The sequence below is a fragment of the Lutra lutra genome, chromosome 2 (genome assembly GCF_902655055.1).
Source record: "Lutra lutra chromosome 2, mLutLut1.2, whole genome shotgun sequence".
NCBI classification, from domain to species: Eukaryota; Metazoa; Chordata; class Mammalia; order Carnivora; family Mustelidae; genus Lutra; species Lutra lutra.
Genome location: NC_062279.1, coordinates 175,253,812 through 175,273,747, shown reverse-complemented (window position 1 = coordinate 175,273,747; position 19,936 = coordinate 175,253,812). Strand labels below are relative to the sequence as shown.

General features: G+C 45.3%; 1 protein-coding gene across 1 annotated transcript in view; it reads right to left on the bottom strand.

The window, feature by feature from the left end:
- Nucleotides 1–17,365: 17,365 nt before the first annotated feature.
- Nucleotides 17,366–19,936, bottom strand: part of RHOH (ras homolog family member H) — a 45,883-nt gene continuing 43,312 nt past the window's right edge. The window contains 2 exon segments of the mRNA XM_047719158.1: nt 17,366–19,150; nt 19,153–19,579. Of these exon segments, the coding sequence (XP_047575114.1) occupies nt 18,786–19,150; nt 19,153–19,360 (573 nt within the window). The 5' untranslated portion in view covers nt 19,361–19,579 and the 3' untranslated portion in view covers nt 17,366–18,785.

Sequence of the window (19,936 nt, the reverse complement as noted above, 5' to 3'; positions counted from 1 at the left end):
GTGAGCGGGAGGAGTGGCAGAGGGAGAAGCAGACTCCTCACTGAGCAAGGAGCCCAATGCGGGGCTTGATCCCAGGACCCGGAGATCATGACTTGAGCCCAAGGCAGACACTTAACCAACTGAGCTACCCAGGCACCCCAATTTTGTTTTCTTAAAACTTGCAATCTGAATGCTTATACACAGGGTCTTTCCCTCACTCCCACTCCCAAACCCACATTCATCCGTCCTTTCGTTAAAATCCGAAGGGAACAAAACACAATTCCAATACTTCTAGCCCCCTATCAAACTGTATGAAGAGAAATGAGCACAGATGTCATCCTCATCGCTCACCCTGCAGTGAGGGCAGGACAGGGTGTTCAGCCAACCAGGCAGGACAGGATGACCCCTGTTCTCCTGGTTCTGAGTTGTCTGATAGAATATTCCCGGACAGCGTGTCTCGGTCACACCCAGCTTCCAGCATACCCACCCCACTCTGGCTCATGTGGAAAGGAAGAGCTCCCTCTTTCTGGATGCTGAGGGCATCCAAGGATGAGGAGGGCTAGAATGCTTCTGTGGTTTACATTAACAATGGAGGAAAGGAGCTACTGACCAAAGACAGCTTCATTGAGGAGCAAGGTGGAACTCCATTCTCCTCCCATATCTTGCCAGTTGCATGTGGACTCTGATTTCCTTACCTATAAAATAGGTTGATTCTTTTGTCCTTTCCTACTTCTCAGGGGGTGGTGATGGGGTGTGGAGAGGCTAATGAATGCCTACCATGTCTCAGACCCTCGGCTAAGCTCTTCACATGCCTTTATCTCACTTAATCCCCACAAAAACCCTTATGAAAGGTATTTGCACTACCCCCCAATTTATATTTGAAAAAACAAGGATTCAGAGAAGCTACATAATTGGCCTTTGGTCACACCACTAACAAATGGCCATGAACGAACTAGGGCTCAGCTCCATCTGCTAATGCTAAAACCTGGGTTTACCCTCTGTCCCATAGATCTCCTTGATGTCCATTTGTAAAACATCAGACTCATAAACTCAGAGAACAAACTGGTGATTACCAGAGCGGTAGTGGAGGTGGGGGGTGGGCAACATGTTGGTGAGGGGGAATTAAGAGGGACAAACATAAAATACATCCATCACAGGCATGGAAATTCCAGCACAAAGAATATAGGCAATAATATTGTAATAACATCGTATGGGGTGACAGAAGGTGACGACACTTGTCATGGTGAGCTTTGAGTCATGTATGGAATTGTCAGACTAGACTTGTACACCTTGTACACCTGAAACTAATAGAACATGGTATGTCAACTATACTTCGATAATAAATGTTTAAAAATCATAGGAAATCATGTGAAATGCTCAAAAAGCCTGGAAGAGACATATTAGAAGAGTCATGAAGGCCACGTGGGTGGCTCAGTTGTTTAAGCATCTGCCTTCGGCTCAGGGCATGATCCCAGGGTCCTGGGTTCAAGCCCCGCATGGGCTCCCTGCTCAATGGGAAGCCAGCTTCTCCCTCTCCCACTCCCCCTGCTTGTGTTCCCTCTCTACTGTGTTTCTTTCTTCAAATAAAAATCTTTAAAAAAAAAAAGTAGAGTAATGAAAACACAGTTTCATGTTATTGTCCTTTGGATGTAGTATTGGGCTCCAAAATAAACTTCATTTCTGAAACATTATTTCCTACTTGTGGAGAAGCAAAACAAAAAAAGCCTTCTTTAAAAGAATAGTTCTCAACCCAGGGATCTTGCAGTCCTGTGATACTAGCTCCGAGCCCCAGAAGGGACCTTTGCGGTCACAGCGACGAGTCACCCCCTTTTAAAATTGAAGACACTGCCACGGGGAGAGCAGGGGGTCATGGCAAGTCCACAGAGGCTCCAGTCCAAGCCCAATTTTGCCAGGCCTCACCTAGTTCACCCCTGCACCCTTCCACAGAACTTTAATCTAATCTCTTTTCAGGTGGTCCTTGGAAGCCTTGAAAAACGTACCTGTCCCCCCCTCCCTCCCAGTCTCCCTCCCCTTTCCCCTTGCCCCCATCAACCACATCCTTGGGCCCTCGGTCATCTCAAGCTGCGTGTTCCTGCTGGGCCGTCTGCTTCACAGAGCTCTGCAGGCAGGTGCAGGAAGACCTGCAGGTGTGAGCTTTAATTAAATCGTGAGAGACACCCGCCCAGACCCCAGCTATTCTCAGCTCGCCACACTCCAGGTAGTCTTAGCACTCTGCTGCAGAACGGCTGCCCACATCGGAAGACAAGGGCAGCCGAGGTCCTCAGAATGCCTCTCTAGCCTTTGCATAGACTCACGCAGGAGCAAAGACCCGAAAGATAACCGAAGAGAAGAGCGAGATCTAGGCAAATATAGCAGGTTAGAGCCCCACTCTTGACACGTCTCAGCGAGACCCAAATGGAAAATCCTCCATTGCTTGACTCCAGTCAAGCTTTGGCCAACCCCTTTTGGATGGAGCTGCTGTTGCCAAGGTCACTACTGTACTTACCACGTCGCTGGGCAAGTCTCAGTTCTCCTTCATTTGCATCTCGGTAGCACTGGACACAACCGAAGACGGATTGGTGCCCAGAAAATATTGTCACTTTTCTGAGCGATTCATCAATGCCCAGCTGACCATGTTTTGGTGGTTAACACCAAAGTAGACTAGCATTTTCGGGAGCTGTTGAATATATATTTATGTTCAAGTTAACTGTGTATAGGTTCCTCTATGAAATAAGTTCAGTTCTTCTTAACATAGAGTTCTTCTCAACTTTTTTTTTTTAAGCTTTTATTTTTAAGTAATCTCTGTGCCCAAAGTGGGCCTCGAACTCACAACCCCGGGATCGAGAGTCACATGCTCTACCAACTGAGCCAGCTGGGTGCCTCTCAACTGAGCTTTTTTATGGTCTTTAGGAAGTACCAAATCCATCAAGTTGCATAAATCTGTTAGAAATCCTTTAACCCTAAAAGGATATAACATCATCAATCGCTCTCCATACCCCTGCCACTTGGTGAGCCAGGAATGATGCTGAATGCATCAGGAATTGTATCGTTTTGTGGTTGAGGTCACAGATTTTACTGGAACCTTCTGAAACCTCATTGTCCAGGTTCAGATGCTGGCCTGAGGCTTTACAGGCTTAGAGAACAAGAGAAACAGAAAACATTCAAGGCTGTCAGGAGCAGTTGCATAAGATTCTCTCTGCATTAAGGTGCCAGGCCGAGGGAGGAGAAATCATGCTCTGTCCAGGTTCCTCTCACCGAGTCCAGTGTCTAGTGCAGGGTTATATCCACCTGAAGGAAGGGACTCTGCCTGCATAGGTGTGTGCCCAAGAGACGTGTCTTTTCAGAGGAAGTGACTTTTTTCTAATTTGCACAAAGTTGCCAAATGGCCTAGCAGCAGCCTTGAAACGGGGTTCCCCAGCAGCAGCTCTGAAATTGGGCCTTTGTCTTCAATATAATGTGGCTGTGAGATCAGTTAGAGGCAGAATCCCAATGCCTAGAATGCCACCTGGAACACAGCACTCGATAAATATTTGTTGAGTGAATGAGTAGAGAATGAGTCTGAGAACGAGACGTAAGGCTGAACATTGTGGAAGAGAGCAGTATTTCTCAAAACATTGATCCAGGAGCCTGGAGCTTTCCAAGGCTCTCTCAGGAAACCAGAAGGTCAAAACTATTCTTATAATCATACTAAAACCTTCCTTGTCTATTTCATTCATTCTCTACAATGTACAGAGTTCACTGATATTTATGGTTTCAGATTCCACATTGCGACTAACCTTGAAGAGACTGTAACTTTTCCATTTTTAGAGTACTACCAAAGAAAACTATCTACAATTATCTGGAAAGGCTATGAGAGTACTCCTCTTTGTTTTTGAAGCTGAATTTTCTCCCCAGATTGCATCCAAAGCTGCACATTACAGATTACAGCAGACGGAATGCAGAAGCAGATGGGAGATCCAGGTAAGTTAGACGTTAAAGCAATTTTCAAAAACCTAAAACAATGGTTCTCTCCTCATTACAATTTTGCATTTAGGAAAGTACAGTGATTTCTTTCATTTATGAATGTATCATTTATGTTAACCCTTAATGTATGATTATTGTTACTTCAATAATATTACTTCAATATTGTTACTTCAAATGAAATCCTAGATAAATATTTTTGTCATTTACCCACTGTAATTTTAATTTGGTTAATATTAATAGCTACCACTCATATCAACAAAAACTCCTTAGGTTTTTTTAATGATTTTTTAGGAGTGTAAGGTGGTCCCAAGACCAGAAAGTTTGAGAACTGCAGAAATGAAACAAATTAAATGATCAGAATCTCTTGGGAACTTTGTGAAAATACAGATTTGGCATCCCCCCCCCCACCCCAATTCTGATTCAGCTGAGCTGGGATAGAGTTCTAAGAATCTGTATTTTGTAAGAACTCTGCCTGTAATTGGGATAGTCAGTCAGTAGTAGAAATATACACCTAATAGAAGTCTGGGGAAATACGGCCCATTGGTGAGTCTGCACCACAGTTGTCAGAAAAGGCTTCAGTTACCCAACAAACACTTATCCAGCACGCACCGAGTTCCAGGCAATGCTGGGAATTGGCCAGACAGGTCCTGTCCTGAAGAAGCTCGCCAACCAGTGGGAGAGACACACAGGGCAGACAAGAGGGTTGTGATGGGGGAAACACAGAGGGGAACACAGAGACAGGGCCCCCCACTTCAGAGAGCTGGCCTTACGTAATGGGAAAGTTCTAGAAAACTGAAGGGCAAGGGTACCAAGGACCTAGATGAAGAGTGATGATCTGGAGGCAGGTGGTGATGCCCAGGGGGTAGACAGTATGTTGACCAGCCTGGCTGGCCTGTGCAGGGAGGGGCTGGCTAAAGAGCAGAGCAAGATAAGGTCAGGGGAGTTGGCTGGGCCAGACCATGGAGAAGGTTAACCCCAGTTTGCTGCTTGGAGTCTGGTGGGGAGATGATGCAAGGCAGGCTTTAGGATTACAATGTTGGTGTCATGATGGAGGATAGGGAGCTGGAGAATGGGACGCTTGCTAGTCGGCATCCAAACCAGGCAGGAAAATAAGTGACAGTGTTCATGACAATGGTCTATCAGAAATTAGATAATTCGCTGGGCATCAGACAGTGGGTAGAATAAGTTCAATAAATGCTCCCCGAACATCCTCTGCCCTTTTTGTCTGGATTTCATGAATCATTGCATAATAGCAGCTCTTGAAATTTTAGGGTCATGGACTTTTTTTGCAAATCTGATGAAAATCTTAGATATTTTCTCCGGGGGAGGGAGAGTGGAATGAAATAAAGCAAAACATTGTGTGTAACAAGGCAGGATTTTCTTCACTCTCATGTTTCTTTACCCTCTTATCTTGTTTTCTCTTTCTTTCTAAAAATAGCTGTCATTTGGTAAGAGGAAAGAAAGAAAAAAGAATGGTTTTTAGCAGAATAATGCACCAGAGTTTTCTTCTAAGAGGTAGTAAATAGCAGCAGCAGAGAGGTTGGGGTTAGAAATTCCACTCTGAAGCCTTCCACAGCGTTCGGGACTGGTCTTCCTCCAATTAGGACTGCTTGTCACAGTTGTGAAGGCTGTTCACTGAACAAGACTCTCAGCCCAGGGCACAGGGGAGACTGAAACCCAGCCTGTGCTAGGCTTGCCTGAGCTCTGTGGGCTGGCCTGGGGCCGTGTGCACCCAGAGCAGGAGCCATGTTCAAATTCCAACAAAGATGTCCTGGGGACATCTACACCCTTTCTGTTCACCTGCCTCCTCCCCTTCTCTTTACTGCAAGGGCCTTGTTAGACACCTATCAGTTTGTAAGTCTCTACAATATAATGTGGGCTGGAAACATGGACCAGACTCCCATCTCCCCTCCTCCTTCTCCTTACTCTGCTCCTCCATCCCACCCTTACCCTCCTCCCAGAGCCTCTTACACATGGACCTCTCTAGCTCAACAAAGGAGATTGAGGTGGAAGGGGGGGAAAAGACTCACTACTAGACAAGTGTGCTTCTTCTACCAAGAGCAGAAAGAAGAAAATCAACCCAGATGGAATATAGCAGCCTCACTCCTCTCCTTGGCCCAAGCCTCGAGCTAAGAGAAAAGTTGTGAAAAAGGGCAGCCCATAAATGGTACCTAACAGCCACAGAATCGAAACCACAGGAGAGCAGTGCGCCCCACCCCCCACAACTGCTGTGGGTGTGAACAGGCTTGGCTGGGTTCCAGATCACACACCTGCTTGGGCCCAGGCTCCGGGCTAAGTCTTTGGGCTGGAATGAGCCCCAAATTCAATCTTGCCAAATGCCCTCCCCCTCCACCTTAAGAGAAGCTTTGAAAGTGTGGGAAATGCGAGTGTTACCCCACAGGCAAGTCCAGTTGACTTCCCTCGCTTCAGGCAGCCCCCTCCCCCTCCGGGGCACTAGGTTCCAGCTGCCATAGATGGTCCGCCCCCCACCCCCACCCCCGGCCCATGTGGGTCTGCTCCTGCTAGTCCCATTCCTGCAAGAGCTAGTTAAGGCCCAGAGCTCGATTCTGAACCAAGCAGTAACCTGGTGTTACGAGGCTTTTTCCTCCAAGCTGTGACCAGGGGCCCACAGTCGGCATCAGAATAATGGCAAGCCTTTATGGTGCACTTACTAGGTACCAAGCCCTTTCTATTTCACATCTCACCAAATTTAAGGCCACCTCCTGTGGAGCTATTTCCTCCATTTCAGAGAAGAGAAAAATTGAGACTCAGAAATATTGTTAAGTTCGAGCAAGGTCACCAGCTCCCGCACATTCCGTGAACCAAGTCAAAAGGATCTCCTCCTTCCTCTTTAGATACGGACATCTGTCAAACTCTATTCCTTTCTTCAAGGAAAGCAGCCTCTAGGAGTCCATTTCAAAGATCCACCTTGATAAAAATGAACAGATAGCCATTGTTAGACTAGACAAAAAGGAAAGAATGTCTGAGTAGAAGTTAACTAGACAGAGCGCCTTAGTGGCTCAGTGGTTAGGTGTCTGCCTTCGGCTCAGGTCATGATCCCAGAGTCTTGGGATCGAGCCCCACACAGGGCTCTCTGCTCATCAGGAAGCCTACTTCTCCCTCTCCCACTCCCCCGTTCCCTCTCTCACTGTCTCTCTCTCTCTCTCTCTCAAATAAATAAGTGAAATCTCAAAAAAAAAAAAAAGTCAACTAGACATTGTCTGACAATCAACTGGGGATGGCGTTGGGGGGGCGGTGAGGGTGACTGGTTTCTCAGAACAAGTCAATTCCATTACAGTCCCATCAGAAAATTGCATGAGTGTTTTATCAGAAGTACAGATTTTCTTCCCAAGAGAAGGTTTTGAATTACATCATGCACAGAAAAGGTCTGTCCCAGACCATCTCTGGGACAATTTTTCTCTCAATGCTGTTATGGTGATCATCACATTATACTGGTATAGTCCATGACCTGTGCAATCTAATTATGCAGTAAGAACACATAATCATGGTGTCACAGTCATCCTCAGGCAGCACCAACCTGTATGTCTGGCTCATGACAGGTGCTTCCTAAATGTTTAATCAAAGGATGAATAAGCAAATGCACAAACTTTCCCAAACAGAAGAGAAATGAGTGAATTAGATCAACATTGCTCCAAGTGTCATCCAAAGACCAGGCAGGGTAGGTCTAAAGACTTCTACCAGGCCACCGCAACATAAGCACAGAAATCAAGAGGACATATTCAAAATTGTTTAGCAATTGGATAATGTCTATTGAATCTAGTAATAAAACAATGGGACTTACATTGTCTAGGTCCCTTTTTCTTTCATTTTTTGTATTAATTCTGTGTATTTTCTTCTAGGAATTCGATATGCTTTTATTTTTCAGTTTCATTTTGTTTTTGCTTCATTTTTTGAGAGTGAGAGAGAGCACAAGCAGAGGGAGTTGCAGGCAGGAGAAGGGAGCCTGATGCGGGGCTCGATCCCAGGACCCTGAGTTCATGACCTGAGCCGAAGGCAGATGCTTAACTGACTGAGCCGCCCAGACACCCCTCCACATGCTTTTAAACAGTATTGGTCTGCAATGTTGGAAATTTTTAAAAAAGAAATTCTTTTACTACAACAGTTTAATCAGATGATCACAGACACATTGGAAAGGCCAGATGACTCTATCACATGAGAAGTTCCATTCTGAAAAAGAAAAAAAAATACCCTGGCAGAGAAAGAGATCCTGAGTCTACCCTACTCCAACCCCCAGCCAGTGAGCTCTAACAGCAGCCACACCTGAGAGGACTAGTCATTTTTTGGAGGGGAGAGAAATAGAAGTGTCCATCCCACCTCTTCATCTGCAGTTTCCTAGAGCTGTACGGTAGCTTGGAGTCTCGGCGCTCTCACGGTCTCCTCCCTCGCCTCCCCGCAAACTTCAGAACGAACCAGGGAGAATCAGAGACGATAGCATCAAGGCAGAGCAAAATCCGAGGCTCTGTGTTGTGGCGGGATGGGGGTTTTCTTCTCCCCCTCCCCCCCCTTAGCTTTCTCCCCAGGCCCCCTCCCAGCCCTTCCTGGGAGGAAGTCTGGTAAAATGGAGGAACGTGACCATGACAGCCTAACGATGGGCACAAGTTCTGTCTGACAGGTGTTGACAGGAACAAAAGGAATGTTTGTCTCACAGCTGTTTTTCTCTGAATAGCTTACACTTCCTCCAGGGAATTTCTACATGGAGACCAACCTTGCAGGAAGAGCAGAGGAAATGGAGGTGGGGGAGGGGCAGAGGGGGAAGTATAGGCAGGAAAGACCAGAGAGAGAAGAACTGGAGGGATGGCTGTCAAAGCCTATGATGAACTTACAGGCGGCTCATTAAGAAAGTAAAGAAATCTTGGACTTCACATCTGTCATACGTTTCTTTTTGGGTCTGGATGTTCCCATAGGCCCTCCCAGTTAGATAACCAAGGAACTAGAGTGGGGAAGCCAATACGAGGAACCACTGTTGGAAATGTCATGGTCAGGAGCAAGGGCTTGCGCCAGACTGTCTGGACTGAGCCCTGGCTCACATGTGTGTGGAAGTTTCCTTACCTGCAAAATAGAGATCATAACAGTCAGCACCTTTATCTTGGGTGCTTACAAATCAATGAATCAATGTATGTAAAGCATATCGGGCGGGATATATCTGTGGTCATTACCACAGCACTGAGCAAGGCCACACACGCAAACACACACACACGCGCGCGCGTGCACGCACTCACACCCTGAGATTTCCAGTACAAGTTTCAATAGCCAGCCATAGATGCAATGAACAAGCATGTGGTTATAGGTTCCTTGGAAAAATCTGGGGTAGTTACTGTCCTTCCTTTATACACGATGGTATAGGAGGTAGATGTATTCACTAATGTGCTGACATTCAAAGCTGTTCACAATACAGTAAGTGAAAAAAAAAAAAGGCAGATTGGAAATCAGATTATACCAGGCAATCCTATTTTTGCAAAAATACACACACATGTGTATAAGAAAATTCTGGAAGGATAAATAGAAAAAATGATCTAACCCTGATTATCAGAGTGATTTTCACTATTGTCTTTTTGCTTTGCTGTTTTTTTTCTAATCTTTTCAACAGTATACATGCTTTTCAACAAAGCATACATTTGTATAATTCAGGGAAACAGATACATAGAGAGATCGATATGTTTATCCAAAGAATTTATTTCCTTTATGATTCCTTTAACCTGTCCCAGCCAGGCTGGCTTACAGATTTCCCCTCTGAGCATGTGGGTGGAAGATGGGACAGCATCCTTCAGGATCCCCTTGGACACTTCAAGCCCCAGCTCCAAGCTGTTCTGGGCCCGTAGCTCTGGCTGTTGAGCTCGTTAGTAACAGGCAAGGCAGAGATGCTATCTGGCCGTGTGTCCTGTGTCTTCCTGCTTCTCTGCTGTTGCTGGTTTCATGTGGGGGCCTTTGTCTCTGACATTTTCTTTTTTTTTTTTTTTTTTAATCACCCGCCAATGACCCTGACATTTTAAGTAAAGGGCAAACCTTTAAATGTCCGTCACTGCAACCTGAAACAGACAGAGAGTCCATAGCTCAAAGGTAGAAGCTAGAAGGCCGGGGGCCTGAGAGAAGAGGGAAGGGCACCCAGGACTGAGTACTCAAGTCCCAGCTTTGCCTAAAACCAGCTGTGTGTCCGTGGGCAACCAGGAGATTAGTCCCCTTATCTGTAAAGTGAGGAAGCCGGGCTCAGTTCTTCCTGATGTCCCAAAGTGTGAGTCTGGTAACAGAAGAATAGTAATAACATATAACATAGTATGTTACAAATATCACATAAATAGTAATACTATATAGTATAATGATAGTTATAATAAAAATAATAGAGAAGCAGAAGAAAATGTTCCAGCCCTGTTGATTTAAGTATCAGACCCTCAGTGGAAACATATACTAACAGAAGGGAGACAGAAATTACTGTGTTTGCGTGCAGTATTCAGAAAATTAATGCAAATAGGGTTTGGGCCTGGATTAACCGATAGTTTCCTTCTTTCAGACTTTTCCATTTGTCGAACAAAGATATAATCTATGTCTGGCTCACATCACAAGTGTTTGGCAGACAATTACACAGTGGTGGGTCCAATTTTTTTTTTTTTTTTTTTTTTTTTTTAAGATGTGTTCTGCTAATAAGGAGGCTCACAATGACAGCCAGGCCTTGGAGATGGAGACTTCACTTCCGGTCAGTACCTGGGTGTGCGGCCCAGTCGAGTCACCTCAGCCTTCCTGGGCCCCAGCTCTCTCACTTCTGTGTTCTTGTGCGTGTAGATGAGGCATCAGCCTTCCCGAGCCTTGGCTTCCTTGCCTGTAAGGTGAGCCCAATAATCACCCACAGCATTGTCGCGAGGTCGCTGGAGACAAGGACCACAGTGTCCTTGATCATGCACCCAACGCTAAGTACATACTGGCCATCACACATGAGACACGGAGATGCGCCTGGACGTTTCTGAAGAGCTACATGAATGAACACGTGAGAGGACGACAGTGAGGAAGGAACGGAGTTCAACATCTATCCAGATGCCAGAGGAATCGGGGGTGAGGGGGACCCCAGCTGCAGAGAGAAAATGATGACGAGGAAGAGGAAGAGAGAGGGGGGATTGCTTTGAGAAGGACATCTGTGCAGTGATTACTGGGGCTTTCCTAAAGCTTTTTTTTTTTTTTTTTAATATGTTCAGTCAAAATCCTCAGGAAATCTCCTAGTTCCCTGAGACCACAGCCCTGCCTTGGGTTAACTCTGGTCAATTGTACCTTTGCCTGTTTCCCTCAGTGTAAAAACTCCACAGACAGGTTGGGGCACCTTATTATGGTCGATCCAAAAAGGCCAGTACAGGGGCGCCTGGGTGGCTCAGTCGTTTAAGCTTCTGCCTTCCGCTTAGGTCATAAGCCCAGGGTCCTGGGATCCAGTCTCGCACTGGGCTCCTTGCTCAACGGGGAGTCTCCTTCTCCCTCTGCCTGCTGCTCCCCCTACTTGTGCTCTCTTTCTCTGTGTCAAATAAATTTTTAAAATCTTTTTAAAAAAAGGGGGGGGGCCAGCAGGTCCAACAGGGTCAGCAGATGGGCTCCCAGACGCTGTAACCCTCCTGCCTCTCAGGCCCACAAGGCCAGTTCCATGCAGATTCTTAGAACCGTCAGGCCCAGCAGACAAGCTCTGGGCTCTGCTTTGACTCCTCTCTAGACCCTGTGTTCTAGTCATTTCCTTCCTTGTTTTCAGAATCTGGGGGAAACCACTTGCCTGTGTCAGACCCAGCACTACCCTCCTTCCGTAAATCATGTCACTTTCTGCAAGGGCCTGTTTGCCAATTCAGCCTGCGGAACTGTCCTAACCGGACAGACAGAGGGGCTGGAATCCCCTGCGAAGTCAGTCGCTTCTGAAGGGAACTGGGTACTGAACTCGGATCATTGTGAAAACATGGGCATCCCTCTCTCAGGGACAGCAGTGAAAAGGCTAAGCCTGCTTTCTTTTTCAGAGGCGTGGTTTATTTTTAAATGATGCGGTATGTCTACACCATCTAGGGTTCTTCTCAATTAAAAAAAAAAAATCTACTGAATATTCTCTCCCTTTCCCTAATTTATTTGCTTTATAGCACTGATCACCCACCCCCACATTCATCTGATTTGCTTACGTAGTAATTATCTACACATACACACTTACCCCTACCCAACTGGATTCTAAACTCCCCAGAAGCAGAAACTTTGGCTGTTTGCGGTGTGATCTTAAGAAGGTCATAGTCCAATGGGGGAAAGAACACATAATTAGGAAACAACATGGTAAATTCAGTGATGGAGACATGCTCGGTCATTACCTCTTACGGTGACTGAGTCTCCCCTTCTCTGATCCACCCCCTGCCCATGGAGAAGTTAGCACATTTAGTCCATGCTGAATGAATAAATAAATGAACAGGAAATCTGGATTGAGAAGCAGATTTATGAGAAGTGAATAAGTGAAAGAAAATATCTCTACTGGTGAAGCTTAGAGAAAAGGGTACCCAACAAGGAGGCAGGAAGAGTGAGGTTGGTCTGGGTGTGCCACCAACTCATGGAGCTTTGGGCAAGTACAAAACAGTTCCAAGATCTTAGTGTCTTCATTCATAAAGCAGGAGCCTCCTCCCTGCTGAGGGAGATAATGTGAGAGGTCAATGATACAGCTGCCATTTACTGAGCACTTTACTATGTGCCAGACATTGTGCAGTTTTTACCTGTATGAATTCCTTTAATCCTCCCTGCCCTCTGTTTTTGTTTCCATTTTACAGATGAGGAAACTGAAGCACAGACAGGTTAGATAGCTTGCACAAGGCTGCAAAGCTGGTGAGAGCAGGGCTGGAATTCAAATTCAGCTTTGGCATTCAAATCCAACTTTAGAATCCAGTTTTGGAATTCAAATCCAAATTTGACTGTAGACTCTGAACTTTCAGAAAACTTTTTAAATGATGAATGATATCAGACACACAAAAGAGTATATAATGCACATAAGAAAGTTTTTGAAGACTAACAGAAAAAATTAAAATGATCGCCCATGTGCCCACTTCTCAAATCAAGAAATGAGACATTACTAATGCCTGTGACATCCCTGGGTGACCTGTTCAGGCGTATTCCCTTCACTGCCCAGAAAAGGTAACCACTTATTTCAATGCTGTGTTCATCATTCCCATGCTTTAAAACTCTTTTTTTTTTTTTTTACTTTAAATATTATATTTTCGGAGGCTCCTGGGTGGCTCAGTCAGTTAGCCATCTGCCTTCGGCTCTAGTCATGGTCCCCGGGTCCTGGCATCGAGACCCAAATCGGGCTCCCTGCTCAGCGGGAAACCCGCTTCTCTCTCTCCCACTCCCCCTCCTCGTGTTCCCCCTCTCGCTGTGTGTCTCTCTGTTAAATAAATAAATAACATCTTTAAAATAAATAAATAAATGCATAAATACATAAATAAATAAAGCTTTGCTTGCATTCGAATTTCAGCCAATGGAATCATATTGGATATATTATTTCACTACTTGGGGTTTTTTCCCCAACATTGTCTACATTCACCAATATCGATATATACAGCTACAGCTCATCATTTGTATTGTTGTGTAGTATTCTGTGTGTGATATACCAATATTTATTCAGCCACTTTCTGCTGATGACATTGGGCTGTTTCTAGTTTTTGTTATTACCTACAATGATGCTAAGAACATTCTCATACGTGCTTCCCAGGAAATCTGCGCAAGTGTATTTCTAGGGCGTGGAATTTCTGGGTCAAGGATATAAGCTAGACAGCACTACTAAGTGTTGCCAAATGTTATACCAGTTGACACCCCCACGAACATCATATAAGATTTCCAATTGTTTCATATCCTTGCCAAGCCTTAAGAGTGATACTTTTTAATTATTTGCCAATATAGTGGTGTGGAAATGATATCTCGGTGTGGATTTTGTTTTCATTTCCTGACTACTCATGAAATTGAGGGCCTTTTCTATTGTTTATCGGTCAGGCCATGCATATTTCCTCTTCTGACACTTGTCCATTTTTAGATAGGCTGTTTTTTTTCTTATTGATTCATAGTAGTTGTTTATATATTGTGGATAAGAGCAGAGCTTCTTATATGTAAACATGTCATTAGAAGACACACAATTCTTGAACATCGCTATCCCAAAACTATTCTTTTGCTTATTCAGATTAATCAACATACTCTTCCTTCCCACACAGGAAGCCACCAAAAACAAAATGCCACCACCATTTGAACAATAGTTTACAAACATAAAGCACTTCCACAACTAGTACAACTTATTGTACTAATTATACTTAAAGTAGCCCAGGAATGCTTATCTTTTTTAAGACAGGGAGACTGAGACTAAGGGCATATGATCCAGACTTTCTGAACTCCAAAATAAACCACAATTGTCTGGCCTCTTACTTCTTCTACCATTAGGTATTAAGTTCCATGTGAGGGTATATTTTAGAATCAACCAAAAAAAGTTAATGTGAACTTCAGGCTGAATCCAGTACACTTTATGAACTACATCACAAGTAAATTCTAGGGTTCATTTTATCTTTTCTGGTGAGAAACTGCCCAAGATCTTGGCCAGTGATTATGTTTTGCTTTAGCAGAAGAAATACAACCTGAGCAAAAATAAAGCCCTATCCTTGAGCCGCTCTGATCCTACTCAATTCATAGGATTGCCTTCTCCGCACATCGGGAATGAACACTCACAGATGCCCCGTCCCCTGCCTATCATAACCCTACAGATCTCATGCTGGGTCAGTGCCCCTCTTTGCTACCAAATCCTTAAAGGAACAGAGCCAGGTTCTTCTCTCCCTTGTCACTCCCTCATTCAGAGGAAATACGTGAAACCTGAGAGACAGAAAAGTGAAGTAAGAAAAAGAGAGTATTTTCCAAGCTTTATAGCATCATATCACAATGTATTTATTTCATCTCTGCCATTTCACATACAATCAACCTATGAAATGATACTTAAAAGCCAAGGATTACAGCAGAGACATTTTGCAAAAGATAGTATTCTGTTAATAAGGAAGATCTTGGGGGCACCTGGGTGGCTCAGTGGGTTAAGCCTCTGCCTTTGGCTCAGGTCATGGTCTCAGGGTCCCAGGACCAAGCCCTGCATCTGGCTTTCTGCTCAGTGGGGAGCCTGCTTCCCCCTCTCTCTCTCTGCCTGCCTCTCTGCCTACTTGTGATCTCTCTCTCTGTCAAATAAATAAATAAAATCTTAGAAAAAAAATAAAGAAGATCTTGTTCTCATTCCCAGAATGAAAAATAAAAAGAGAGGACTAAGATCAGATTTGGACTATTTCTATTAAAAATGATGTTCAAATGCTAAGCCACGTGACTGGTGGGGATGGGCTCTACAAGGCGACCTGAGATCGGATGTGGCCAAGCCATACATATAGTCGGGCTGCTCAAGGAGGAAGTGGGGCACAGTGGCTTGGAGCAGAGCTTTGTAGTCATACGGACCTGCTCAAGACTCAGGTGCTGTCACTCCTCTGCTCCCCAGCCTCAGTCTTGTCACATCAACATGCCGAGCCTCAGTTTCCTTGTGTAAGATGGTATTTATTAGCGCGGCCACCTAGACACCATATGATAAGGGAATGCACACTCAAGGGCTTAGCATAGAGCCTGGCACATCCAAAGTGCTCAATGAACTTGATCCATTAGGATGCCTTTGGCTTTGTTATGGCTCAGCCCAATCTCATCACACTCGATTCTGCTGCCCCATTTATTTATTTATGTACTGAGAGAGCACAAATGGGGGGGGGGGCAGAGAGAGAAGGAGGAGAGAGAAAATCTTAACCAGGCTCCAGGCTTAGCAGGCAGAGCCCAACACAGGTCTTGATCTCACAACCCCAAGATCATGACCCGAGCTGAAATCAAGAGTCAGATGCTCGACCAACAGGGCCACCCGGGTGTCCCTCTGCTGCCCCATTCAGATAGTCAGTATAGGAGAAACGAAATAGGATGCATTATTAGAACACTCTAATCAATTCTTTAACGGAAACGAGCATATTTAACATCATTACTTGGTTGTTAATGATCCGCATAGAAGAGTCTACGACATGGTACAGTGAGTTTGAAGTTCAAGAGGCCTGAGTCTAGGCAGAGCATACCTCGCGTGGACCCCAACAAAACGACTTCTTTTCACTTCCTACCCCACTGGGCTGACGAGGGTCTCCTTCCTCCTCGTAGCCACACTGTGGCATAACAGCCCTAATCCCCTCTCTCTTTCCGAGTCAGTTCAACACAACTTTAATTAAGGTTCCTTCCCTGTGCCGAGCCCTGGGGACACTAAGATGCATAGGGGGGGTGCCTCTGCCTTCGAGAACCCAGGGTCTAGCAAAGGAGACAGACACCAGTCTGTCAGGTCCCTGGGGAGGACTTATACATGGATTCCTGCTCTCACGTGTGAGGGGACCCGGGGGAGCCTGTAAGCTTGGCTCCTGGCAGAGCGCTTGTCTGTGTGTCTGCCTGAGTGAGGGCAAATCCGTCTGATTTTGCCCTCTCTGGCTTGCCCTTCTTCTTCCCCTTCCACCATGGAATCACCTCATCCTCCCTCACTTAGAATCAGGCACCTGGGCCCTCCCATGCTCAGACATTTCCTTTCTCCCTTCAGTAAGAAAGAATGAAAAGCCTGGGGATAGCCAGTTTTATTTATTTTTTTTAATTTATTTTTTTATTATTTTTTATAAACATATATTTTTATCCCCAGGAGTACAGGTCTGTGAATCTCCAGGTTTACACACTTCACAGCACTCACCATAGCACATACCTTCCCCAATGTCCACAACAGCCAGTTTTAGTAAGGAGAAATTCATTCCTGCTAACACGTTAAATAGCCCTCTACCCTAAAGACTAGGCCCCTGAAGGAAAACCTACCTGAGTGATTTAAGACTGTTCCTACATTGGAGGAGAGGATTGGGATCAACAGGGAAATCAGAGGAGATGAGCTGTCCTCACCTCCCCTGCCCGGTTGGTTTTCAAGCCCTCCGAGCCTCTGGAGGCGCGGTGAAGAGAGCTGAATTATGGCTGCTCTCAAGCCAGGCACACGGGTGACACAGAGGTGAGGACAAGCCACAGGACAGGAGGGCTGGAAATGTCTGGGTGAAGGCAGAGAGGTCAGTCCCAGGGAACTAAGGGAATCCCGGCCCCAGGGAGAGACTAAGACCCAGGTCCCGCACCCTTTCCTAGATGTGCATGAGAGGAGAGGAGAAGGAGAAAGGAGTCTGAGGACAAGCACGGAGCTAATCTTAACACTGATTATAGCTGTAAAGGACTGGGCACATAAGTAAACTAAAAAATCGTGTTGGTTATGTCGAAATACGTTATTCATAGTCATTCATGCCCACTCTCTTACCATTTGTGCACGATGGCCATGTTGTGCTAGAACAATGAAGGACTTCAACAAATGTGGTTCAGAGTAGTTCTAAGTTTTATTCAATTTAGATGAGCAAATGATACACCCAGATGCCCACCTTCACAATGTCTCCCTCCCATTACACAGTCCTCTATTCTCAACTTTAACAGCTGAGCAATATCGTTGCTTTTAGGCTATTAGACAGAAAGAGGTTGGAGGAGGTAGAGATGAGTCCTTTTGTATTCAGTATTTCTCCTGATAACTTTTATTATCTGAACAATTGTTATACAGTGTGCCTGTTCCCTGTGCTTGGAATTCATGAATTCTTTTTTTCACTCAGGTGTCTCATAATCATGATAAGTAAAAATGATAAGTTCCCACCTTTTTTTCCCTTACACATACACACATATATATAAGTAGATGCCTTCCCAGTGATCTGGATTCAATCCTAACCTTAATAAATTATGCTGCCATGCCAGCTAAGTTTAGCGCTCAATCAGTAAACTTTCTAAATTACCATCATACAGAGATTTGAGCCGGCTCGTCGTCAGAAGACCTACAACCAGCTAGGAACCATGGTGTTGGAAGAAGCAGGCAAAGGGCACTGGTTCCTGAAGTGAAAATGAGACTTCCTCTCTTTTGTTGCATTGGTTGCATTGGAGCAGTCTGATTCCCTACCTGGAAGGTTTCCCTTCTGTCTATTTTGGTGAAAGAGGGAAGAAGACTTAGTGCACAATTGGACTTCTCTGGGTAAAAGGTAGGATCATAAATAAGAAATGCTTTTTTAAAAAAAATATATAATCATAGAGCAATCTAGTGACAGATGTTTAAAATTTCAATTTTTAATCAGGTAGCATTGAAGAATCTTATGTTCTTGAACTGTATCTTATATACAACTCTGAATAACAGGTAGATGAGAGAGTAAATGCAAGGATCCAGCCATGGTCATTTTAAAATCTGATTACCTGGTAATACCTAGCGGGCAAGTGGTCTCCAGAAAATCACTACTTTAGGGGAAAACACTACAAACCTTTGGCAGAACCCCAGAAAGTTGTATCCCTCATAGAGCAGTCCATGTTTGGGACCGTCTAGGGAAAGACTTCCCAAATGTAAAAACTAATTGTATATAAGAGCTATACACTATGTTATCATTTAAATAAAATGCGTCTTTAAATATGGAATTCTTGGAAAAACTCACTTCATCGTCCAAAATGATGGAGACTACTTTGTTTTTTAAATCGAAGGTGGAAATCTTCATTATAGAACCTTCCAATCGGACGGGGCAAGAGGTTTTCATTTGTAGAGTATATTTCATAAAAACAGCTAGTGGCCAAGTCCCATCAGTGACAGCATCCTAAGGGAAGTGCTGTGACAGACGTACCTAGAAAGAGCATCAGTCCTTGTTGGCTTGCCTGCTCTCCCTGTCCCTGTGAGTCTTTGCAGGGAGCAAATGAGTGTGGACAGAGTCTCTGGGAGGCTAGAAAATCTTGCACTCGTTAATGGAGAAGAACCTCCTTCTGTTGCGTCTCCTGGCTTGGTTGACAGCAGTCCGGACAGCGCACTCGAATACCTGCTGAACCCCCCGGTTGCTGAGGGCTGAGCACTCCAGGTAGCCCTTTGCTCTCACTTCCTGGGCCAGTTTTTTTCCATCTATGGCATTGATGCAGGAGGCCCTGTGCGGTCCCATCTCCCGCTGGTCCGTCTGGGTGGCCACCACCAGCACGGGGGTACAGGGCAAGTTGCTCCTGATTTCAGCAATCCACTTGTTCTTGAGGTTCAAGAAAGAGTTGTGGTTGGCCACAGAGTAGCACATTAGCACCACATCGGCCTGCTGGTAGGACAGGGGCGGATGCTTCGGAAGGCATCATTACCCGCTGTGTCCCAGAGGCCCAGGCTGATCTGGATGCCATCCATGAAGACGTCCACACCTGTGTTCTCATAAACTGTGGGCTTGTAGGCCTCAGGGAAGGTCTCTGAAGTGAAGCGCACCAGGAGAGAGGTTTTCCCCACAGCTGAATCTCCCACCAACACACACTTGATGGAACTCAGCATCTTCCCAGCCTGGAGTCCTAGTTACAAGTTCAGAACCCCAAGGGAAAGGGCCCTCAGTGGGCTGCTGAAGCAAAGGCCATTCAAGGCAGCGAATGAAATCCAGGGGTGTGGAGTGGGTCGTGTTCTCAGGACCTCGGACAGCAATTCTCCCCGTCCATCCGAGGGAGATGTATGCTCTACATGGAAAACCTCCAAAGGCCAGCCTTCAACTGCAACCAGCTGCAACAGAAAGAGGGGAGGAGAGGATTGAGTCTTTATTCTTCTTCATTTTTTTTTTTTTTTTTTTTTTTTTTTAGAGAAAGAGAAAGCTCCTGCAAGTGGAGGAGGAGCGCGGAGAAGCAGAGGAAGAGAGAGAATCCCAAGAGGAACCATGCTCAGCACAGCCTGATGCAGGGTCTGATCCCAGAACTCTGAGATCATGACCTGAACCAAAGTCACGAGTGGGTTGCTCAGCCGACTGAGCCACTCAGGAGCCCCTTTCCCTTTTTAAAGATGGGGAGCTTCCTCATTGGCATGCTAATTAAACACAGGGCTCCCCTCGGTGTAGCCCTCCAACCCACTGTCCAATCACTCTCC